Source organism: Aquarana catesbeiana, linkage group LG04 (assembly GCF_042186555.1).
Source record: "Aquarana catesbeiana isolate 2022-GZ linkage group LG04, ASM4218655v1, whole genome shotgun sequence".
NCBI lineage: Eukaryota > Metazoa > Chordata > Amphibia > Anura > Ranidae > Aquarana > Aquarana catesbeiana.
Genome location: NC_133327.1, coordinates 22,653,424 through 22,678,093, shown reverse-complemented (window position 1 = coordinate 22,678,093; position 24,670 = coordinate 22,653,424). Strand labels below are relative to the sequence as shown.

General features: G+C 41.8%; 1 protein-coding gene across 1 annotated transcript in view; it reads left to right on the top strand.

The window, feature by feature from the left end:
- Window positions 1–24,670, top strand: part of LOC141141333 (alpha-1,4-N-acetylglucosaminyltransferase-like) — a 108,433-nt gene that overhangs the window by 72,185 nt on the left and 11,578 nt on the right. Inside the window, exon 2 of the mRNA XM_073629005.1 lies at window positions 23,381–23,844. Within this exon, the coding sequence (XP_073485106.1) occupies window positions 23,404–23,844 (441 nt within the window). The 5' untranslated portion in view covers window positions 23,381–23,403. The remainder of the gene's footprint in view (window positions 1–23,380; window positions 23,845–24,670) is intronic.

Genomic DNA, 24,670 nt, shown 5'->3' with positions numbered 1-24,670 from the left:
ACCCCAAGCTATTTGCTGAGAGGCATGTTGAGTCCATGGAATATTTTATATTTTGACACAAGTTTCGGGAAAGTGACTATTTTTTTTTTTTTTTTGCACAAAGTTGTCACTAAATGATATATTGCTCACACAGGCCATGGGCATATGTGGAATTGCACCCCAAAATACATTTAGCTGCTTCTCCTGAGTATGGGGACACCACATGTGTGGGACTTTTTGGGAGCCTAGCCGCATATGGGACCCCGAAAACCAAGCACCGCCTTCAGGCTTTCTAAGGGCGTACATTTTTGATTTCACTCTTCACTGCCTATCACAGTTTCGGAGGCCATGGCATGCCCAGGTGGCACAACCCCTCTCAAATTACCCCATTTTGGAAAGTAGACACCCCAAGCTATTTTCTGAGAGGCATGGTGAGTATTTTGCAGCTCTCATTTGTTTTGGAAAATGAAGAAAGACAAGAAAAAAAAAATGTTTTTCTTTTTTCAATTTTCAAAACTTTGTGACAAAAAGTGAGGTCTGCAAAATACTCACTATACCTCTCAGCAAATAGCTTGGGGTGTCTACTTTCCAAAATAGGGTCATTTGGGGGAGTTTGTGCCACCTGGGCATTCCATGGCCTCTGAAACTGTGATAGGCAGTGAAGAGTGAAATAAAAAATTTACGCCCTTAAAAAGCCTGAAGGCGGTGCTTGGTTTTCGGGGACCCGTATGCGGCTAGGCTCCCAAAAAGTCTCACACATGTGGTATCCCCGTACTCAGGAGAAGCAACAGAATGTATTTTAGGGTGTAATTTCACATATTCCCATGGCATGTTTGAGCAATATATCATTTAGTGACAACTTTGTGCAAAAAAAAAAAAAAATTGTCTTTTTCACGCAACTTGTGTCACAATATAAAATATTCCATGGACTCGACATGCCTCTCAGCAAATAGCTTGGGGTGTCTACTTTCCAAAATGGGGTCATTTGGGGGGGTTTGAACTGTCCTGGCATTTTATGCACAACATTTAGAAGCTTATGTCACACATCACCCACTCTTCTAACCACTTGAAGACAAAGCCCTTTCTGACACTTTTTGTTTACATGAAAATTTTTTTTTTTTTCAAGAAAATTACTTTGAACCCCCAAACATTATATATTTTTTTAAAGAAAATGCCCTACAGATTAAAATGGTGCGTGTTTCCTTTTTTTCACACAGTATTTGCGCAGCGATTTTTCAAATGCATTTTTTTGGGGAAAAAACACACTTTTTTAAATTTTAATGCACTAAAACACACTATATTGCCCAAATGTTTGATGAAATAAAAAAGATGATCTTAGGCCGAGTACATGGATACCAAACATGACATGCTTTAAAATTGCGCACAAACGTGCAGTGGCGACAAACTAAATACATTTTTAAAAACCTTTAAAAGCCTTTACAGGTTACCACTTTAGATTTACAGAGGAGGTCTACTGCTAAAATTACTGCCCTTGATCTGACCTTTGTGGTAATACCTCACATGCATGGTGCAATTGCTGTTTACATTTGACGCCAGACCAACGCTTGCATTCGCCTTTGCGCGAGAGCCGGGTGGGACAGGGGTGCTTTTTTTTTTCTTTATTATTTTTTTGCTTTTTTATCTTATTTTTAAACTGTTCCTTTCATTTTCTTTTTTTTTTAAATAATTTTTATTGTTATCTCAGGGAATTTAAATATCCCCTATGATAGCAATAGGTAGTGACAGGTACTCTTTTTTGAAAAAATTGGGGTCTATTAGACCCTAGATCTCTCCTCTGCCCTCAAAGCATCTGACCACACCAAGATCGGTGTGATAAAATGCTTTCCCAATTTCCCAATGGCGCTGTTTACATCCGGCGAAATGTAGGTCATGAAATGCTCGTAGCTTCCGGTTTCTTAGGCCATAGAGATGTTTGGAGCCACTCTGGTCTCTGATCAGCTCTATGGTCAGCTGGCTGAATCACCGGCTGCATTCTTAGGTTCCCTGTTGAGACAGGAGAGCCAGAGAAAAACATGGAAGACGGTGGGGGGGCATTCCCTCCCACTGCTTGTAAAAGCAGTCTAGAGGCTAATTAGCCACTAGGATTGCTTTTACATGAAAGCTGACCGCTGGCTGAAAAGAATGATACCAAGATGATACCTAAACCTGCAGGCATCATTCTGGTATAACCACTGAAAGTCGTGAATGGCGTACCTGAAGACAAAAAAAAGGTTAACAATAAAACACAGTAAACAGTAAAGTATAAAAAATTGCATACCTGAAAAGCAAACATGATAAAACATAATAACAATAAAACATTGCAGAATAGAATACAGTAAAAAAGAGCAGAACAATAGAGAGAGAATAGAGAGAGAGAGAGAGCAATAAAACAACAACTATTTTTTTTTTATTTTATATATTTTTTGTGGTTTTTTTTACACTTTTTTTTGTAACTGTAACTTTATAACTGTAACTGGTTCCAGGTTCAGGAAAATGCGATGGCATCTTGGGAGACCCTGTGTTAGTGTGCCTAGTCTGTGCAATGCTGTACTCTAATACTCAACTAGTGTATGTTAGCATTCAAAACATTCACCAATGCAAAGACTGGGATTGTCAGGACAGGAGGGACAATAATAGCGGGTGTCACGCCTATATCCGCGCTTGCTGCAGACACAACATCTTTTTTGGGGGGGTTCGTTGGGTAGGGGTACTCAGGAGGACATAAAGAAAATGCCTCTCATGCAGCCGACTGCATTTGGTTGGGGATGTGAATGAGGGAAGTACGGGTGCTGCAGAAGTGTTGGGTTCCCAATTATTAGGATTGGCGAATGCAGCAGGAAGGGCATTATGGGCACGATGGGCTTGTGTTTGTCTTCTTCTTAGTGGCAGCGGGACACTACTTGTGCTTGCCACCTCACCAGCTTGAACTGCACTTATGGGACTCGCCACATCACCCACCAAGTGTTACTACAGTGCTGGTTTGACTATGACCGGGGTGTACTAGGCCGCTGGTGCTTGCCAGTTCACCAAAACGCTACCAAAAAACTGTTAGCGATCGCAGGGATCAGGCCTGACTCTGCGAACGCTGCAGTTATGTGTTTAGTGTTTTTGGTAAGTGACAGTGATCGATCGATACTGCACTTGGGTGGGCTGGGCCGGGCGGAGGGAAAAAAAGCAGTTGCTAGCAGGTACCTGGGCTGATCCTGCTAACACTGCATTTTTGAGAACCCTAAACTGCTGGGGACGCTAGTATAGCTCTGATCGGATCAGATATTGATCCGTTCAGACACTATACCACTAAGGGAGGTGTACGGTGCGTGCATGGGTGTTAACGCTACTGGCACTAACCTGACGCTGCCTGGGGCTGGTGCTTGCCAGTTCACCAAAACGCTACCAAAAAAACTGTTAGTGATCGCAGGGATCACGCCTGACTCTGCGAACGCTGCAGTTATGTGTGTTTAGTGTTTTGTAAGTGACAATGATCGATCGATACTGCACTTGGGTGGGCTGGGCTGGGCTGGGTCGGGCGGAGGGGCAAAACGCAGGTGCTAGCAGGTATCTGGGCTGATCCCGCTAACACTGTGTTTTTGGGAAGCCTAAACTGCTGGGGACGCTAGTATAGATCTGATTGGATCAGATATTGATCCGTTCAGATACTATACCACTAAGGGAGGTGTATGCTGCGTGCTTGGGTGTTAGCCGTACTGGCGCTAACCTGACGCTGCCTGGGGCGACGCAGACCCTATCTGACCCTAAAACCTAAGTTATATCACCACCGGGCGATCAGGGGGCTAAACCTTTATTAGGTAATAAACGGTGGGTGCCCTGACACTATAAAAAATAAACTAACTAACCAGCGTCCCCCGCAACAGTTATACGATGATCACTGGTGATAGGGTTAACTAGGGGGCAATCAAGGGGTTAAAACCTTTTTTAGGTAGTATATGGGGGTCCCTGACGCTATAAAACGCTGACGGCGAACCTATATATTTACCTCCCTAACTAGCGTCACCAGTGACACTAATACAGCGATCAGAAAAATGATCGCTTAGTGACACTGGCGATGGGGGGTGATCAAGGGGTTAAAACTTTATTGGGGGGTTAGGGGGGTACCCTAGACCTAAAGGGGGCTAACACTAACTGCCCTATCACAATAACTGTCACAAACCAACACCAATGCAGTAATCAGAAAAAAAAACAAAAACTGCTTGGTGTCAGTGTGACGGGGGGGTGATTAGGGGGTGATCGGGGGTGATGGGGGGTGTAATGTGTGCCTGGCGTGTTCTACTGTGTGTGTTGTGTTGTGCAACTCACTCAGATGTCTTCTCTCCTCTGCGCTGGAACGGAAAATACTGATCTGAGGAGAGATGACATCACTTCCTCTGCTGCTGTTTACTATACAGCAGCAGAGGAAGAATCTCATTGGCTGGGAGCGATCGCGAGGGGGGGGGCCATGAATGGATGGTCTCCCTCTCACCTCTGATCGCTCCCGGACAGAAGCCGACAGCCTCGGGCACCGGGGGGGTCCGATCGGAACCCCCGCCCGCGGGAGGCAGATCACGTACCAGGTACGTGATTTTGCCTGCCCATGCCATTCTGCTGCAGTATATCTGCGTGAGGCGGTCAGCAAGTGGTTAACACAGCTTTACATAACATTTGACTTTGAGAGTAGAGTGTTAGTGTAGTGTTAGTATAGTGTGTGAGTATAGTGTGTCATTATAGTTTAGTGTGTTAGTGTAGTGCAGTGTTTAACACGGCATTACATATCATTTAGTGCTGTATACCCCCTTCTTTTTTTTTGCTGCATGTTTTTATTTTTTTTATTTTTTTGGTCTCCTGCCTGCCCCCTTTTTTAAAACTAGTTTTAACTACAACTCTGGTGTTTTTTTACTTTTTTATTCTTGTATTCTTATATTTTTTACATTTCTGTCAGCGTCCGTCCACTGCAGCTGCCAGAGTGGCTTATTCTGCCTTCTTGCCCACAGCTACTCCTGCTATAGCCCCAGCATCATGCATGGTGGAGTCAGCTAAATTATTTGAACACAGCAGCAGCCAGTTGTTTCTTGAGGTTGCACAGACATTACTTGATACTGATGTTGGTTCTGAGGTAGAGGAAGGGAGTAACATGAACCTACAGAGAGGGGAGAACACTGATAACAACAAATTGGCAGTCATATTTCTCCAGCCTCAGCATATTGCCAAGTTGGCTCCAGTGATGATGAGGATTGAGGGGATGCTGATGATGAGGTCACTGACACGACTTGGGTGCCGGATAGAGCAGAGGAGGAAAGTGAGGAAAAGAACCCTTACAAAGCAGTATATCCTCCAGAGGCAGCCATCATGTAACAGTAGGGAACAGCCACCCTATTCCATCAGATTGTGGAGCTGTTATCTCCCGTCCCACTTCCCACAGCTCAGCTGTGTGGGCTGTTTTTAGCACATGTGCAGCCGATTGCACTGTTGCAATTTGCAATCTCTGCCGCAAGCACATCGAGCGTGGCAAAAACACCAGCCATTTGTGTACCACATGCTTGAAAAGGCATTTAACCTCCCATCACTCAGTCCGTTGCAAAAACCCTTGAAAGCCACACACATGGGACACAATTCTTCTTCTCCTCACTCCTCACCTTACATTTCTACCCCTGCTGTATCTCATGACCTCTCAGAAGCCTCCAGTGACAGGGATAATAGTACAGCAAATGGTGTCACAGGTCCTTGAAACACGTCTGCCAGCAGCACGTCACCAGCTGTAGAGTATAGCAGGTAAATTTCTCTGCCCAGCTGCTGCAGCAAAAAAAATACACTCCCTGCTACTCACATGTCCAGCATATAACTCCTGCCTTTCCATCTGATGGATTCTGCCCCTTCTGTGAATTTTCAGAATGTGCTGTACCACAATGGCAAGTTCCCGGTACAATTTTTTTGCACGTAAGGCCATTCCAGCTCTGTACAATCATGTGGAAGGCAATGTTTTGGCATCATTGGGCAAGGCAGTCAACAGTAAGGTCCACCTTACTGCTGACACCTGGTCCAGCAAGCATGGTCAGGTATAATATATTTCGTTCATAGCACACTGGGTAACTTTGCTTGCAACTAGGCAGGATGTAGGACAAGGCTCAGTGCTGGGGCTTGTTTTGCCGCCATGTCTCCATACAGCTGGTGGTGATGATGGGAGATCTGTTTGCTCCACCCCTCCTCCTCCTCCATGCCCTCCTCTGCTGAATTGTCCTATGAACCACCACTACCTCCTAAGCATTCAAGGGGCCGTTCAACGAGTCAGGCTCAAAGATGACAGGCAGTGCTTTAGCTCGTCTGTCTAGGGGACAAGAGCCACACCGGAGCAGAGATTCTTTCAGCTCTGCAGGAGCAAGCCCAGAGTTGGTTCATGCCATGGAAACGTGAGCCAGGAATAGTGTTGTGTGATAATGGCACTAAACTTTTGTCCACCCTTTGACAGGGAAAGTTGACACATGTGCCATGCCTGGCACATGTCCTCAATTTGGTGGTGCAGCATTTTTTAAACATGTAACCAGGTTTGCAAGATCTTCTAAAGCAGGCCAGAAGCGTCTGTAGCTATTTCAAGCGGTCATACACAGCCAGTGTTTGGTTGGCTGAAAATCAGTGGGAATTCCATCTGCCCGTAAACTGCCTGATTTGTGACATGCCCATCAGATGGTTACAAGGAAAAGTCTTGGGACTCATCTGCCCTCACAGAGGGAGCTCAGGATGAAATATCTTGAGGATACCTTAAAGAGGCGTTTATTTAATACATTTCCAGACTCAGGTAGTTTACAGTCTCATGGAAAAGCTAGTTTTAAGGCTTCTGTTGATCAAAAGAGGAGCGCTGGATAAGGGGGCTGTCTCAGTGATGCATTGTAAAATTTTTTAGTCTTTGGCACCCAGGGCTTTCAGCTTCAAGATCTCATTGGCAGCATCTGTATCATATGGTGGAAGATTATCTAGGGGCAAAAACAGACATGGAGAGCTTTCCAGTAGACAATCCACTGGGTTTCTGGGTCATGAGAATAGACCACTGGCCAGAAATTGCCCAGTATGCAATTGAACTGTTGGGCTGCGTGCATCCCTCATTCTTTCTGAAGGGCTATTCGGTGCTGCTGGAGGTTTTGTGACAGAAAAAAGAGCTGTCTATCCACAGACTTCTTTGACCAGCTGACATTTGTCAAAATGAATCAGTCCTGGATTAGCAGCAGCCCCTGATACCGATGTCACTGATTAAATGTTATTGGGATCTCAAATCTCTGCAAGATTGTCTAGGCTGCCTAGCTTTGTGGCTGCTGTTTTTATCTTAAAATCATTTTTTGGTATAGGTTTCATGGGCACAAGTAACACACAAGAACCAATTTTTCCACACCTATCTGAGAGATGCATCAAATTAAATTTTTTTACAGCTAGACCAATTCTTGCTTTCATGAAGAGTACCTCTATAGGGTTACGGTGTGAAGGTATCACCAACACCCACATCCCAATTTTTTTCACACCTGTTACTTCTCTGCAAAGTCTGTTAAAAGAGACACCAGACTTTATATAAAATAAAATTGAGTAATCGTGGCTAAAGTGTACTATATTTTGGCTTCTTCACATAAGGCTTGCTCACTGTGGTGCAAAAATGTGTTATTTCCGTCCAAAGTCTGCCAAAGAGGCACCAGAATTTATGCAAAACAACTGTAATCTTTTTCTGAGTGCACTAAATTTTGGTCTTATCATGCAGATTGGATTCCCAAGCCATTGTTTAAAAAATAAAGAAAGCTTGCATGGAAAATCAATTTAAATGTCTTTTTTTTCTATAAATGTCAGTTTTTCTGCAGTGGGTTCTATACATGGTACATACAGTATCTCACAAAAGTGAGTACACCCCTCACATTTTTGTAAATATTTTATTATATCTTTTCATGTAACAACACTAAAGAAATGACACTTTGCTACAAAGTAAAGTAGTGAGTATACAGCTTGCATAACAGTGTAAATTTGCGGTCCCCTCAAAATAACTCAACACACAGCCATTAATGTTTAAACCAATGGCAACAAAAGTGAGTACACCCCTAAGTGAAAATGTCCAAATTGGGCCCAAAGTGTCAATATTTAGTGTGGCCACCATTATTTTCCAGCACTGCCTTAACCCTCTTGGGCATGGAGTTCACCAGAGCTTCACAGGTTGCCACTGTAGTCCTCTTCCACTCGACATCACGGAGCTGGTGGATGTTGGAGACCTTGCGGTCCTCCACCTTCCATTTGAGGATGCCCCACAGATGCTCAATAGGTTTTAGGTCTGGAGACATGCTTGGCCAGTCCATCACCTTTATCCTCAGCTTCTTTAGCAAGGCAGTGGTCATCTTGGAGGTGTTTGGGGTCATAACAATGTTGAAATACTGTCCTGCAGCCCAGTCTCTGAAGGGAGGGGATTGTGCTCTGCTTCAGTATGTCACAGTACATGTTGGCATTCATTGTTCCCTCAATGAACTGTAATGCCCCGTACACACGGTCGGATTTTCCGATGGACAATGTCCGATCGGAGCGTGTTGTCGGAAATTCCGACCGTGTGTGGGCGCCATCGGACATTTTCCATCGGATTTTCCGACACACAAAGTTGGACAGCAGGAGATAAAATTTTCCGACAACAAAATCCGATCGCGTCAATTCCGACCGTGTGTGGCCTGTTCCGACGCACAAAGTGCCACGCATGCTCAGAAGAAATTCCGACACGGGACAGCTCGTTCTGGTAAACTTAGCGTTCGTAATGGATAAAGCACTTTCGTCACGCTGCAATGTTCAAAATGGTTTAATACAGCGCACTCTCTTCTTCTTTATAATGTGACAAGAATTAAGTCGTTTTGATGCTCATATTCACACACACACTTCTCACAAACTTTTTTCGTTACTATTTATCGGGATTCCCTCAATATATTTTGATTTCTCACATCTGACAACATATTTTTTTTTTTTTTTTTTTTACTTTAATGTAGAATCTTTTTTTGTGTTTCTCTTTTTATTTATTTTTTTTTTGGTGATTTTGATTTGTACTCCCGAAAATGTTTGTGTGTGTTTTTGTGACAAGTTCCCACAACACCATTGATATGTTGTTCTATTTAATCTGTAGGAGGAGATTGTTTGGTGTTGTTGTCCCTTGTTAATTTTACATTGTACTTTAGAAATGTACCTGAATACTCACCAACAAACTGTCCTTTTTGGATGAAAACACACACAGGAGAGTAGAATTTACCTAAAAATATTTTATTAAGGGGTCACAACTATAAACAAAGAGGGAGGCAACACTGGAGAAACTGCAGAAGTGGGCGAAGCCTTGGACTCCCAGGGCAGACATCAATTATTTAAAAGCAAAATTGGTGGCCTGAGGAGTCCATATCTAAGGGAGGGCAGTCTGGTCCAGAAGTCCCAGAGATCCGGAAAGCAGCAGATGACATCTGTGTCCCCAGGCTGTGGTCATACGAGAGACTGCATCTTCTGTCAGACCAGACTGAACCCAGGGCAATCACACTTTGGTCTTCCTTCCACGCTTCCTTCCAGCCTTTGGCTGTGGTGGTAGAGTTGTGGCAGCAAGAGGAGGAGGAGGAGGAGGAGGATGGTCCATCTCAATGACATCCGTCTTGGGTGTCAGTTCCCCACTCTCCCCCTTATGAAGGACTTTATAAATCAGGTCCTCAGAAATCTTGCGTTGGCCCTCCTGCATGCCCCGCAATTTGGTGGCAGCCATGCAGGCAAAGGCCTCTTCAGGACTGGGGAAGGCTCTGAGGGACGCCGAAGCCTCCTGGATCAGCCTGTATGCTGAATCCTGCACAGGACTGGGAGTGGCCTTCCTGGCCCTTTTATATGGCAGGCGGAGGGGAGGGACCTGAGACTCAGTCAGGCTGTGACTTGTCCCTGGCTTCTCTTGGCTGACACTTAGCCCCGCCTCCTCCTGGCTGCCACTAATCCCCGCCTCCTCCTGACTGCCACATTCCACAGCCTCCTCCTGGCTGAGGTCTTCCTGTGTATGAAAAAGGGACATAGTTTTAGTATTGTTTTCATCAATCACACACAATTTTCACCTCCTGACTGCTGCAAATTCAATGTTAACAAATATAACAGACTATCCTTCTGAGACCAGCATTTTGCATTCTTGTCCCAATTTTGGGTGCCCACTACTGTGTATTGATATGTAAAACACTTTCAAGCAGCAATTAGTGATCAATAATAACATCTAGTAAACATAATTTCTTTATTTCCCAGAAATCTGTAGAAGAATGCTATACCTGACTCCAACCTGGCTCCTCCACTTCTTCCTGGCTGGAAGGCCTAGGTTGGACATCAAAAGCCTCAGCTGGTGTGGAAGGAAGCGTGGAAGGAAGAGTAGAGAGGGATTCCCTGACTTCAGTGTGGTCTGACAGAAATCGCAGTCTCACATAGTACCACAGCCTGGGGACATAAATGTCATCTGCTGCAGCTCCGGACCTCTGGGAATCTGTGACCTTCTTGCGCTCCCTAAGATAAGTGCTCCTCAGGCCACCAATTTTAGCTTTTAAATAAGGGATGGTTGCTGTGGGGACCACCGGCTTCACCAACTCCAGCAGTTTCTCCAGCGCTGCCTGCCTCTTCTGTTTGTGGTTATAGTGGGGGTGTATGACCTGCCACAGACAGGGCAGCTCTCTGTACTTGTCAATAAACAGGGGCAGGAAATTGTGGTCGTTGAACCCATCCATTTTCTCTGCAAGACACAACACAAGACAAACCCTAATGTCAGGCCAAACTCCCCTAATCTTGTTACAATATAGGCTTCAATTTCGAAGCAGTATAGGCCCAAGTTTAGATCCTACCTTCGTTAGCACGATCGGCGTCTCCGATGCTCCTTCCTCCGCTCACAGATCGTACGTAAGACGCGCGCGTTACGATTTATACACACTGCGCATGCGTATAACTCCGCCCGCCCCTGACGTTCTTTCTATTCTATTCCCCGCCCCTTTTTGTTCGGCGCAGTGGAGGAAGAGCACATGGCGGATAGACAGCAGGATCGTGCTAATTACAGCAACGAGGAGGAGGAGGAGGAGGAAGGGCCGGAGCCTGAAACGTCCCGATCCAGAAGGAGATTAAAGGACTCAAATATGTCCTTTGGGGAGATGTTGGAAATGGTGGACATCCTGAAGAAGGCAGACTATGATGGAAAGTATGGGCCTTACCCCAACCACAATGTCCGAAAGGCCAAGATCATGGCGAAAGTGGTCAGGAGTCTGCACCGGAAATTCAGGGTACGACGATCGAAAGATCAGCTCAGGAAGCGGTGGTCGGACCTGAAATTACGAGAACATGAGCAGTACAGAAAGATCCGGAGAGTGCTGCAAAAAAGTAAGTAGTTGTGCTGTGTTCCTATTGTTCTTGTGTTTATTACGTTCATGCTGCTCCATGTGCTTTTAGGAACTGTTGTACAGTTTAAAATGGCAACTTTCATGTTCATGGGCACATTATTCGTTCGGATCACACATTTTTTTTCGGACTATAAAATACCATTGTTTAGCCCATATGCATTTGGCCACCATTTTGAGGCCCTATACTTGTCTTCAAAGAATTGGGTTGTGTAGATGGCTTTGTTACTAGAATGAAATGCAAACTAGATTGTGTGTAAGGAGAGGACACTGAGCAGCTGTTTTCACATCTGGACACTGGAGCACTAGTGTGGGACCCCAGAACACCCTTTTTATTAGGGGGGCCACACAGGTGCTCCAGTGTATACTATAGGGGGGGTCTCCATCTGTGAAGCTTGTACTAAGCAGGTAAAGTATTGCAGCTTGACAAAGGACACTAAAAAAGCTACATCTTGGAACTCTGCTAAAATAGACAATTGTACCCCACTTCCAAGCAATTTTTCATCTTTAGAGTTCTGCCATCAAATATCTGTGTGCTAATTATACCATTTTTGTTTTACATAGGGGAGAAAAGACTCGGAGGACACCCCTCATCCGAGGAGACCAGAGCCCCCCCCCCCCTGGAAGAAGGGGAAATCCCCCCAACACAAGATGAGCAGGAGGAAGAAGACGTGGTGGAACTAGTCACCACAACAGGTGAGTGTCTGCGACCACAGGCTCCGATAAGAGATGGATGGCGGCATTTTTTTTAGACCTAATTTATTTTGGGTTTCCTTTCTTTTTAGGTGATCGTGAGGTTGTGGATGAAGATCCTTTCACATCCGAAAGTGCCCAGATCCTGATCGGGGAGATCATGGGGTGTAATTTACAATTGGAAAACATCAAGCAAAACATCAATGATGTTATTCCAAAATATAAAAACATCATTGATGTTTTGGGGCGAGTTTAAAGCCCCTCAAAATCACTTTCTTCTTTTGTCTGCTACAATGTGCGAAATGTTTTTGTGATTTTTCCCAAAGCCAAATTTGGAGGATGCACACAGTGTGCCAACATGTGCTATCTGCCATCACGGGAGATCAATGGACGCGTTTTGGGGGTGCAACCCCTTCCTCAATAATAAAGTAACGGTGAGGAAGGGCTTTCTCCCCAAAAACACGTCCCTTCATCCCCCGTGATGGCAGATAGCACATGTTGACATTGGGAAATTTGTGTGCATCTTCCAAATTTGGCTTTTCCAGGGGTGATTTCCCCCCATCTGAACGCAATATCAAACACAGTTCCTAAATACTCATGTCTGATATTGCCTTCAAGTTCTACCAAATGTGAACTTTGTAAGATCAAGATTTGTGTCTTTCTTGTGGGTTTTACACAGGCCTGTTTTCTATAAAATGCACATTTTGATTTTGGATAATGACACCACAAAAATTGTTATACAACAAACATGTTGGTTTGTCAGAAAAACCTTTGGTAAATGCACATGTGATTGTGCTGGTATTAAAAAGATTGTTCATCAAGAATGTGTGGATTATTGTCTCACGCTACAACACTTTTGGGGTGATGTAATTGTTGTTTGATGAGAAAATGGGGGTAATTTCCTAAGGGCAAATCCTCTTTGCACTACAAGTGCAGTTTAAGTGCAGTTGCAAGTGCACTTGTAGTGAAAAGTGTCTTTGCATTTAGTAAATAACAGCCAACAGTGCTTTGTATAAGGTTACACAATCACAACATTTTCTGGACTCCACACATTTCTGTCAGGGTCAGCTAAAACAAACACAAGCGGTAAATGTCCACAAAGAAGAGCCTGGGGGGAGATGCCTGTCGAGAACTTGAGGTCCTGCAGGCTTCTCCCTGTCGCCAAATACCGCAAGGTAGCGACCAACCTCTGCTCCAGAGTGATGGCTTGCCTCATGCAGGTATCCTGCCTGCTGATATAGGGGGTCAGCGAAGCCAACAAACGGTGAAATACGGGGTCAGTCATCCTGAGAAAATTCCTGAAATCACCAGGATTATTCTCACGGATCTCACGGAGCAAAGGCATATGAGAGAACTGGTCACGCTGAAGCAACCAATTCTTGGTCCATGAACTCCTCCCCACCCTGTTCATGGACTGGACTTGTGTCAAGGTCAGGACCCCAACACCAAGCCCCCGCACAGAACGAACTGTACGAGGAGTACGCATACGAAACATGGCTAGAAAACGGTCGGCTGCTCAGAACGAAGTAACAGAACGCACTGAAGAACAGCAAGGCCTGTGAAGAGCGACCTGAAAAACAGCAACGAGCGGACAAGATCGCACAGAAAACTCCGATACGAACTGACTGCACGCACTGAAGAGCAAATACAAACCCACAAGCACAAACTGAACGGCAGAAAACGATCTGAAAGCCACGAGTCTGAAAAAGCGCGAATCGTCTCTCACCAAACTTTTACTAACACGAGATTAGCAAAAGGAGCCCAAAGGGTGCTGCACTTGGTTCTGAACCGGCCTTTTCTAGTCTCGTCGTACGTGGTGTACGTGACCGCGTGGTTGTCGATCGGAAATTCCGACAACTTTGTGCGACCGTGTGTAGGCAAAACAAGTTTGAGCCAACATCCGTCGGAAAAAATCCTAGGATTTTGTTGTCGGAATGTCCGAACAAAGTCCGACCGTGTGTACGGGGCATAAGTCCCTAGTGCCGGAAGCAGTCATGCAGCATCAGTCCATGACACTCCCACCACCATGCTTGACTGTAGACAACACACACTTATCTTTGTACTCCTCACCTGGTTGCCACCACACACACGCTTGACACCATCTGAATCAATTAAATTTATCTTGGTCTCATCAGACCACAGAACATGGTTCCAGTAATCTTTGTCCTTAGTCTGCTTGTCTTCAGTAAACTGTTTGCAGGCTTTCTTGTGTATCATCTTTAGAAGAGGCTTCCTTCTGGGATGACAGCCATGCAGACCAGTTTGATGCAGTGTGCAGCGTATGGTCTGAGCACTGACAGGCTGACCCCCCACACCCCTTCAACCTCTGCAACAATGCTGGCAGCACTCATATGTCTATTTCCCAAAGATAACCTCTGGATATGATGCTAAGCACATGCACTCAATCTCTTTGGTCGACCATGGCAAGTCCCGTCAAATGTGTTGTAAGTCACCGCGTTCTAAGCGATCGGACTTTGGTGTGATCGTGTGTACGCAAGTCCGTTTCAGCGGAACTCCATTGGAACTCCATCAGAAAAATCTTCTTAGTTTATTCTGACGGAAAAACCAGTCGTGTGTACGCGGCATTAGTGTATTATTTCCTAATAATATGCATTTAATAAAAAAATTGCGCAAATATTATGCAACATAAAAAAATTACAACTACCACCATTTTAGTCTCCAGAGTCTCTGCTTTCAGAAAATATTTACTTTTTGGGGGTTTACAGTAGCTTCTAGCAAAAAAAAGTAGATTTTTCTACCACTGGTGGAAGGAAAGAAAATTCCTTGATTCTCCCATCAACACAATGCAACGCCTTGCTATTGATTTCTGTCTGTGGAAAGTACAGAGAGCCTCCCCTGCCGACAAAGGACAATGATTTGTTTTCCCTAGGCAGATTGTAAACAAGTTGATTGATAGATAGGCTTGTATACAACCAGGGTGCCCATACATAGATCGAAATTTGGCCGATCCCTGCTAAACCGGACAAATTTCTATCTATGTGTAGCTGACTTTAGACTTCTTGTTCAAGCAGGTAACTCTCCTTCCTGTAGTAAACACAAAAAACACCAACAGCAATAACCCAGCGCCAATGAGTAGCCACCTGGAGAACTCGATCAAGGCGTGGAGTGTATAACATATATTGTTATCATACCATGTCATATAATGTTTTATGTGCATTTAGCATGACTAGACATGGAGGGAGAATAGTGCAGCTGGACCAACCGTAGCTGGTAGATACAGATCAAGATAAAACAACAAAAAATGTCCAGCGCTCTGGAATTCACATAAATAAAATAAATAAAATGAAATAAACTAGAATCTGGCAGTCCAAAAATAAAATAAAATCTGGCCAGATTTTATTTTATTTTTGGACTGCCAGATTCTAGTTTATTTCATTTTATTTATTTTATTTATGTGAATTCCAGAGCGCTGGACATTTTTTGTTGTTTTCTCCTTCCTGTAGTGATATGGTAATGGGATGATAATTATTATTATAACTCCTCTATCCCAAAAGGTGAATTATTCCTGCAGCAACTTGATTCATCCAGAGAGATGCATTTATTTGAGGCCCAGCACAGAATAAATTTCACAAGGTACTTGTAACAGATGACAAAATCCAACAGAGTAAATATTACAACGAACAGCAGCCTTCAGAGTTCCACCCATCATCCATGTCATAGCAAGCATAGAGACCTTACAATCCACCATATGTCCAATGTTTAATATGTAGCTTCCAAGCATGCAATAATGTGTGTTACAATCTAAATCTGTGCTTCTATTATGATGAAAAATTAATGCATGAATGTGTGTTTAAGAGCCAAAACCTTCCCCAGAAATACTAGTGTCTGAAACTGGTGGGCTTCCTGATTGGTTGACCAAACACCTTTTGATCTTGTTGTTAATCAAGATGAAAAGACTCTACTTGTAATTAATGAGAATAACCTTTTAAACTAAATTAAGTGTTTACCAGGTAAACAAGCCACCATTTCCCATGAATAGCCACTTGAGCCTACTTACCATTAATAAATACTTCTTGAATGGTCAAATAACACAAATAACATTCTTTATCATCCTTAAAGCGGGGTTCCACCCAAATTTTGAACATTATCTCTATGCATTCTCTTCTTGCCTAGATGCTGACATGCTGTGTAAAAAAATTTAAATCGCCGTAATTACCTTTTTTTTCTAATCTTCTTAGCACTTCCTGGTTTTCCTCCCATGGGAGTAGGTGTGTTTCTAGCCTCTCCCAGACCTCCCACAGTCCCCTGGGAGCTAGTCTCAGGCTTCCCAGCATGCATTGTGCAACAGTGTCATCACAACATCTCAGTGAATTCTGGGAGCACAGCATTCACCGCATCCAGGAAATACATGCTTGTGGGCTTCAAATGCCCACAATGAAGATGGAAACCGCCTTCAGTGAATTTTATAAGTTATTCTTTACAACGAAATCGGACATAGGCGGTTTTATTACACAGAACATGTGAGCAGATAATCATGAGAAGAACAGTTTGTGAATGAACTCCAAAAAAAAAAAACGATAGATAGGTGGACCCCCGCTTTAAGTATGTAAACTATGTATCCCTTGAAAGTAACCTTGCATAAAATTAAGATAGCAAAGAGTCATTAGCTATCCTTTTGTTAACTAGAATATAATTGACCTATGTCAAAACATGGCCTGCATGTCTTGTTTCAGCATATAGCTCTCCCTCCCATCTTGCCCTTTCCCTCTGTCCCATGTTGCTTCCTATGCCTAACATTCTCACACATCTGCAGAAGGAGTGGAGTCACCAGCAGCCCAACAGCACGGCAGTTGCATCACTGTGTGCAAGAGGCAAGTTGACTCTTGACCTCTGCATAAATGAAATGCTTATAGTTAAGTGATGGAACTAGAGGGAACTTCAAGCATCCAGGAGACCTGACAGGCACACTGATTAGCCATTCTTTGGGCAAGATCCAGTGAGTCTCCAGCTATGTCTATGGAGGAGTAACTTTTTCACCTTAGGACAGGAAGCGTGTTAGGACTTCGAGATGCCTTCCCTTCTTCTCATCTATATTACACAGGAGAAAGGTACTGAAGATATGGAGAACTGGCTGTACAGAGAGATAGTTAAGGTGATGATTTTCTTGTTTCAACTTGTAAGAAGGTTAAAATGCTAGTTAGTGAGATAGCTGCTGCCCCAGTAAGGAGGGAAACAGTTAACCTAGTTTCCTGCACTTATTGCTGAGCTCTGCCTCTCTCCCTGTGCTGAAAATAAAAGGGGAGAGGGCTTTGCCCAGTTGGTCAATCTGCTGCATGGGAAAGAAGACACAGACAAGCGCATGTAGTCTCCAGCTGCTTGCAGAGTAGAGAGAAGGGGGAGCAATTCCACCTCAGAGAGCAAGTCTTTCTGCTGTCACATCCAACATGTTGGGGTCTTGCTGGAGCCTGCAGTCTTCCCTAAAGATGCCAGTTCTGGAGATCGGTCACTATGGACTCTGCCTTGTATGGACTCTTGCCTGAGCAGGTACTGTGCGCTGCTGCTGCTGCCAAAAGCCTGAGATAGGGATTAGTTTAGGGAAAGACTGTTGCTTTCGTTCTACTGTTATTCCGCATTATAAAAGTAAAGCTTTTGAAACTTTGTCTATGCCTGGTCTGAAGCTATTAAGAGGTGTAATGCAAGTAACTGTCAGAAACCATGAAATCAGATGAGACAGAAGTACAGTTAAATCACACTTGTTTAATAATAAAAGTAAATAGCACAAACATAGTCCAAACATAGCCAAAGTTCAGTAACCGGAGCGGATAGTCAGACAAGTCAAACATCAGGGAGCCAGAGATGAGCGTAGTAAAACAGCAAGCAGGATCTAGAGCCACAATGGATGTCAGCCAAGCAAGTCTTTCAACAGGAATGCAGGAGAGCGTCTCCGTGATGTTGACTAAGGCGAAGGCAGAGATCCTCTGGGCTGGACAGCTTAAGTAGGCAGGACTGACAAGCAGGATATCATCAACAGCTGAGTACCTGTGGAGAGATAAGAGCTAGCAATTAGCCGATAGCTGAGCGGCCAGCTCAGAGAAGGAAGGGCTGAGCGCAGCCCTGACAGTAACCGGCACACATACTCTACAGTTGAGTCAGTTGAAACACACACAAGTCAGCACTAGGTGCACGGAAGGACCCCTTTCTTTTAATGGGAGTGAGATAGCAGAGATACCCTGGAAAGGTGGAGAGGGCATTGGCTCTGCATGTCCCCCCTAAATGCAACAGGGACTGTGGTGGTGTATTTTAACACCAAGAGAGTTAACTAGAGCACAGTTATCTATTCAAGCAAAGGCATCCCATGTGTAAGGCAGTGACCCTGTTCAAGGTGCCTATCATAGCTTAGAAGAACTCACCCCAGGGTAGATCTCCTAAGTGACTCACACTTGATGCCCAATGAGGAAAGGAGCATGAAGGAGGTACCACCTGCCTAGCCCTACAAGCTGGTATGCTCTTTCAGCTTTTAGACTTCTTATTTCAGCAGGTCTCTCTTCCCTCAACTCTTAGATTTCTCATTTCAGCAGTAGACATGTGCATTTCGTTTCATTCCGAATCGAAATTCGGACGAATTTTTCATTATTCCAAAAGTGATGAATTTAAACGAATCCGAAAAAAAGCGAACAAATTCGAATCGAATTCGAAAACAAATTTGAATCGAATTCAAAAACATATTCGAATTGAATTCGAAAACATATTCGAATCGAATTCGAAAACATAATCGAATTTGAAAACACATTTCAATTGAATTTGAAAACAATAGAAATCAATTTTCTAAAAAATACAATAAAATAGAATATAAAATCATAAAGCAATAGAATACATATATATATAATATTTTTTTTTTTGTTCTGTTTTATTGTTTTTCTATGCTTTTCTTTTCTTTTCAATTATTTTCTATTCTTTAATAGTCTTTTCTATTCAAATTCGAATTTATTCTATACGAAATTCGAATTTCGGAACATGGCTTATGAAGATCGAATTTCATATAGAATGAATTTGAATTTGAATAAAAAAAGATTAGAATAGAAAAAAAAAAATAATAGAAAAGAATAAACTAGAAAAACATATATTGTATTTTATTCTATTCTGTTCTATTGTTTTTCTATTCTATTCTTTTTTAATATTTTCTATTCTATTCTAATCATTTCTATTCAAATTCAAAATCATTCTATGCAAAATTTGAATTTTGAAAATGGTTTTATATATATATATATATATATATATATATATTTTCAGAAATTCTAATTTCGAAAATCGAATTAGAATAGAAGAAAAGAATAGAAAAGAATAGACTAGAAAAACAATAGAATTATATATATATATATATATATATATATATATATATATATATATATATATATATAAAGTTAGAAAGGTTGCTGCACTTAAACATTTGTTGCTTTATTCCATCAAATCTTTAGAAAAAGATTACAAAGCAAGTAGAGTCATTCTAAACAGAATCATTACAATCATTTGTTCAGACAAAGATTACGTTTCAGGCTGATTTGTTCGCACCCTTCCTTAGATCAGTCAGAACACATCTGAACTTTATTTTTATATATACAAGGTCGGTGGAAAGACCTGTTTGCTGACACTAGATTGAAAGCTGTGTGTGGTTCTCCTCTACATTTCAGTCTATATATATATATATATATATATATATATATATATATATATATATATATATATTATATTTTTTCTATTCTGGTCTATTGTTTTCTGTGCTATTCGTTTCTATTATTTTCTATTCTATTCTAATCTTTTCTATTCAAACTTGATTTCAGTCTATATGAAATTCGAATTTCGGAAGATGTTATATATATATATATATATATATATATATATATAATATTTTTTTTCTATTCTGTTCCATTGTTTTTCTATGCTATTCTTTTCTATTCTAAACTTTTCTATTCGAATTTGAATTCATTCTAGACGAAATTCGAGAATGAATTTGAATTTGAATAGAAAAGATTAGAATAGAAAAAAATAGAAAATAGACTAGAAAAACAATAGAACAGAATAGAATAAACTATATAATATATATATATTCATTTTATACGAATTTCGAATTTCGGAAGATGGTTTTATATATATATATATATATATATATATATATATATATATTTTTTTTTTTTAATTTTTTTTTTTTATGCTGGTCTATGGTTTTCCTATACTATTCTCTTCTATTATTTTCTAATCTTTTCTATTTGAATGCAAATTCATTCTATACGAAATTCGAGTTTTGGAAAATGGTTATATAGAAATAGAATGAAATCCAATTCTAATAGAAAAGACTAGAATAGAAAAAACAATAGAACAATATATATAAAACATCTTCCAGAATTGGAATTTGGTACAGAATGAAATCGAATTTGAATAGAAAAGATTAGAATAGAATGTATTATATTTTTTTCTATTCTGTTCTATTGTTTTTGCATGCTATTCTTATTTTCTATTCTATTTGAATCTTTTCTATTGGAATTCGATTTCATTCTATATGAAATTCGAATTTCGCAAAATGGTTATATATAGTTTACTTTTTCAAATTCGGTCAAATTTTTTTCAAATGCGGTAGAATTTTTTCGAATTTGATAGTTTTTTTTTTAATGCGGTAGAATTTTTTTGAATCTGATCATTTTTTTCGAATGCGGTAGAATTTTTTCGAATTTGATAGTTTTTTTCGAATGCAGTAGATTTTTTTCGAATTTGATAGTTTTTTTAGAATGCAGTCGAATTTTTTCTAATTCGAATACGAAACTAAACGAATCCCGAAAACGAATGTAACGAATGCAACTAATTTAACTAAACAAATGTAGTTAAATAACAAATCGAAACTAAACTAAACTAAACTCATTTTTTCATCCTGCACATGTCTATTCAGCAGTTTTGGCAGGAAGCTCTTCTCCCAACTCTTATGCCCCGTACACACGGTCGGATTTTCCGACAGAAAATGTGTGATAGGGCCTTGTTGTCGGAAATTCCGACCGTGTGTAGGCTCCATCACACATTTTCCATCGGATTTTACGACACACAAAGTTTGAGAGCAGGATATAAAATTTTCCAACAACAAAATCCATTGTCGGAAATTCCGATCGTGTGTACACAAATCCGACGGACAAAGTGCCGCGCATGCTCAGAATAAATAAAGAGATGAAAGCTATTGGCCACTGCCCCGTTTATAGTCCCGACGTACGTGTTTTACGTCACCACGTTTAGAACGATCAGATTTTCCGATAACTTTGTGTGACCGTGTGTATGCAAGACAAGTTTGAGCCAACATTGGTCGGAAAAAATCCTAGGATTTTGTTGTCGGAATGTCCGAACAAAGTCCGATCATGTGTACGGGGCATAAGACTTCTCGTTTATACAGGTAGCGCTCCCTCTCATTTTTTAAAGCCCTTGTTTCCACAGGTAACTCTTCTCCCAACCCATTTTGTTTCAAAATGTAGCTTTCTCTCACAGATTTTAGGCTTCTAATTTTTTCAGGTAGCTCTTCTCCCTGCTCTTATCACCCGTACACACGATCGGAAATTCCGCCAGGAAAAGTCCGATGTGAGCTTTTGGTCAGAAATTCCGACTGTGTGTATGCTCCATCGGACTTTTGCTGGCGGAATTCCCGCCAGACAAAGATTGAGAGCAGGTTCTCAATTTTTCGGTTGGAAAAAGTTCCAATCGGAAATTCCGATCGTCTGTACAAATTCCGACGCGCAAAATTCCTGCGCATGCTCGGAAACAATTCGATGCATGCTCTGAAGCACTGAACTTCATTTTCTCTGCTCGTTGTAGTGTTGTACGTCACCGCGTTCTTGACGATCAAAAGTTCAGAGAACTTTTGTGTGACCGTGTGTATGCAAGCCAAGCTTGAGCGGAATTCCATCGGAAATACCATCCAAGAAAATCTGATCGCGTGTACGCGGCATTTGACTGCTTATTTCTTTCTTCCAGGTTTTTCGACTTCTCATATCAGCAGGTAGCTCCCCCTCCTATCTTGACCCTCTTTCCTATGGCATTGCCTATGTCTAACATGCCCACACAGCTGCACAAAGGGAGTCATCTGCGGCTCAGTAGCACTGTAGTGTACATCACTGTGTGCAAGAGGCAAGTTGACTCTTGATCTCTGCACAAATAATATTTCTCAAATTTCAGCGCTAGAGGAAACTCTCAAATTCTGAGAAACCTGACAGGAACACTGGTTAGCCAAAGTTTCTGGGCAAGATCTGGCGAGCTCCCAGCTATGTCTATCTACGACTGCTTTGTCACAAGAGGATAGGAAGTGTGTTGGGACTGCAGGACACCTCCCTCTCTCCTATTACACAGGAGGGTGGGCAGGAGGGATGGCTGCCCTGGGCACTGTGGTTTCATGTGAGATGGGGGGGTGCTGTAAGGTGGTGAAAAGCATAGGAAAATTGTGCTAGCAGGGGAAATTTTTTGTTTTGGTGGGATTTGTGTTAGTAGGGGGTAGATTTGTGGTAGGCGGGAGGATTTAGAGTGGGGGCAAGAGGATGTGTACTTAGTAGGGACATTTGAGAGGTAGAGGATTTGTGCTAGGAGGGGACTTTTATTGGGGAGAGGCATTTTTGTTGGGGGGGGATTTGGGGTATGGGAGCGAAGATTTGTGCTGGGAAGGGGGATTTCAGAAAGGGATGGATTTGTACACGGAGGATTTATGCTTAGGGGGTAAGCATGCAGATTAATGCTCAATACATCTTAAGTGGGGGGGGGGGCAGTTTGGCATGTTTGCCCTGGTCCCTAGATTACCTTGTCCCGATACTGGGAGGAAGATGTTTTATAATTCACAAAGAAAAACTTGGAAGGCACATACTGTTTGAGATTTCAGCTCAGTGCACAGGAACTCACAAAGACACTGGATTTCTAGCAGGATTAGTAGGCATTTCTCCATCAGTTTACCCCCCACAGTTATTACCTTTTGTATCACTTGACCCTCCCTTTTAGATTGCAAGCTCTAACAAGCAGGACCCTCTGCTGTATTGAATTGTATTGTAACTGTACTGTCTGCCCTCATGTTATAAAGTTCAGTGCAAACTGTTGATGCTATATAAATCCTGTATAATATTCATTTTTCTGTACTTGCCTAAAATAGAAAATGAATGTAGCCACCGTATCTATTATGAGGATTGGTAAGCTGCAATACATTTATTTTTTGTTGGGTGTAGATATACTCAGGAATAAACATACTTCTGTGATGCTACATATTCTTGTCCTGCTGCAACAGGCATTGATCCAAACATTTCTTTTACTTATCTTTAATAAATGTGATCATTAGATTTTATATAATATAATTCTGTTTTTTCTTGTAGCTCAACCACAGTATTCCACAGTCATGCTGAAGCAACTAAAAATATCCACTATGTTCATTATAGTAGTGGCTATAGCCTCTATTAGCAGGATCTCTTTTAAATATAAAAGTGGTCTAATTTCGGATCTCCTTCTTCCCAAGTACTTTGTAATCTCAAACAGAGCCAATTCGTTCAGTGCTTCCACCATTCTAAGAAAAGGAAATGGAATCTTATTTATGGAGACCACGAACAGAATGAATCCACCATCCCTGGTACTTTGTGCCATTGAATCAGCCGCACGAGTGTACCCTGATCGACCGGTGGCCTTCTTCATGAAAGGACTGGAGAATATTACTACTGAGGAAGATGAAAAGAGAGCAAAACAACAATTTCCAACCCTGTCGTCTTATAGCAACATTTATCTCTTCCCTCTAAGAATGGATGAGTTATTTAATAATACACCACTTAAGTCGTGGTTTGATAAGGTATGTTAGAGATGGATTGGGGTACCTCTGGGGAAGCAAACACAGTAAAAAATGTGGATACATGCAGATGGGGAAGCTCAATAACATGTGGAAACTGTTGTAAATGATAATAACATTCTTAGCTGTATTAAAGAGGAACTAAACTCTAAAATATGTGCCTAAAAAGGTCATACGAGGGCAAGTCACCAATACAGGGGGCTAGTCACCAGTATTGTCTGTGGTCTCCCAGCAACTGATATTTCCCCATTACTGACTTACTATGCTTTGTTCAGCACCATGTGGAAGCAGCCATCTTGGTAGAGGCAAGGCTTTGCTTTCTCAAGGTGAACAGTACAATAGTGACCTCAGTAAATCTCCCTCCAAATCTAGTAAGACTAGAAGTCAGATGTAGCACTGCTTAGATCTCACACATACAGTGCCTTGAAAAAGTATTCATAACCCTTGACATTTTCCACATTTTGTCATATCACAAGCAGAAATGTAAGTTTTTTAAGTTTTATTGGGATTTTATTTGATAGACTAACACAAAGTGGCACATCATTGTGAATCAGAAGGAAAGGGATAAATGGTTTTCACATTTTTTACAAATAAATATGTGAAAAGTGTGGCATGCATTTGTATTCAGCCCCCCTTTACTCTGATACCCCTAACTAAAATCTAGATCAATATGTTTTTTATTTTGAAAATACACCATAATACAGGATAAAGATCAAACAAATATATGGCCCAACATATGCCTAGAGATCAAAACTTAAATATATTTATGAGCATACATTCTTTATGTTTGATAACAAAGAACCTCTTCTGGAGAAAAGCTTTTGGATCT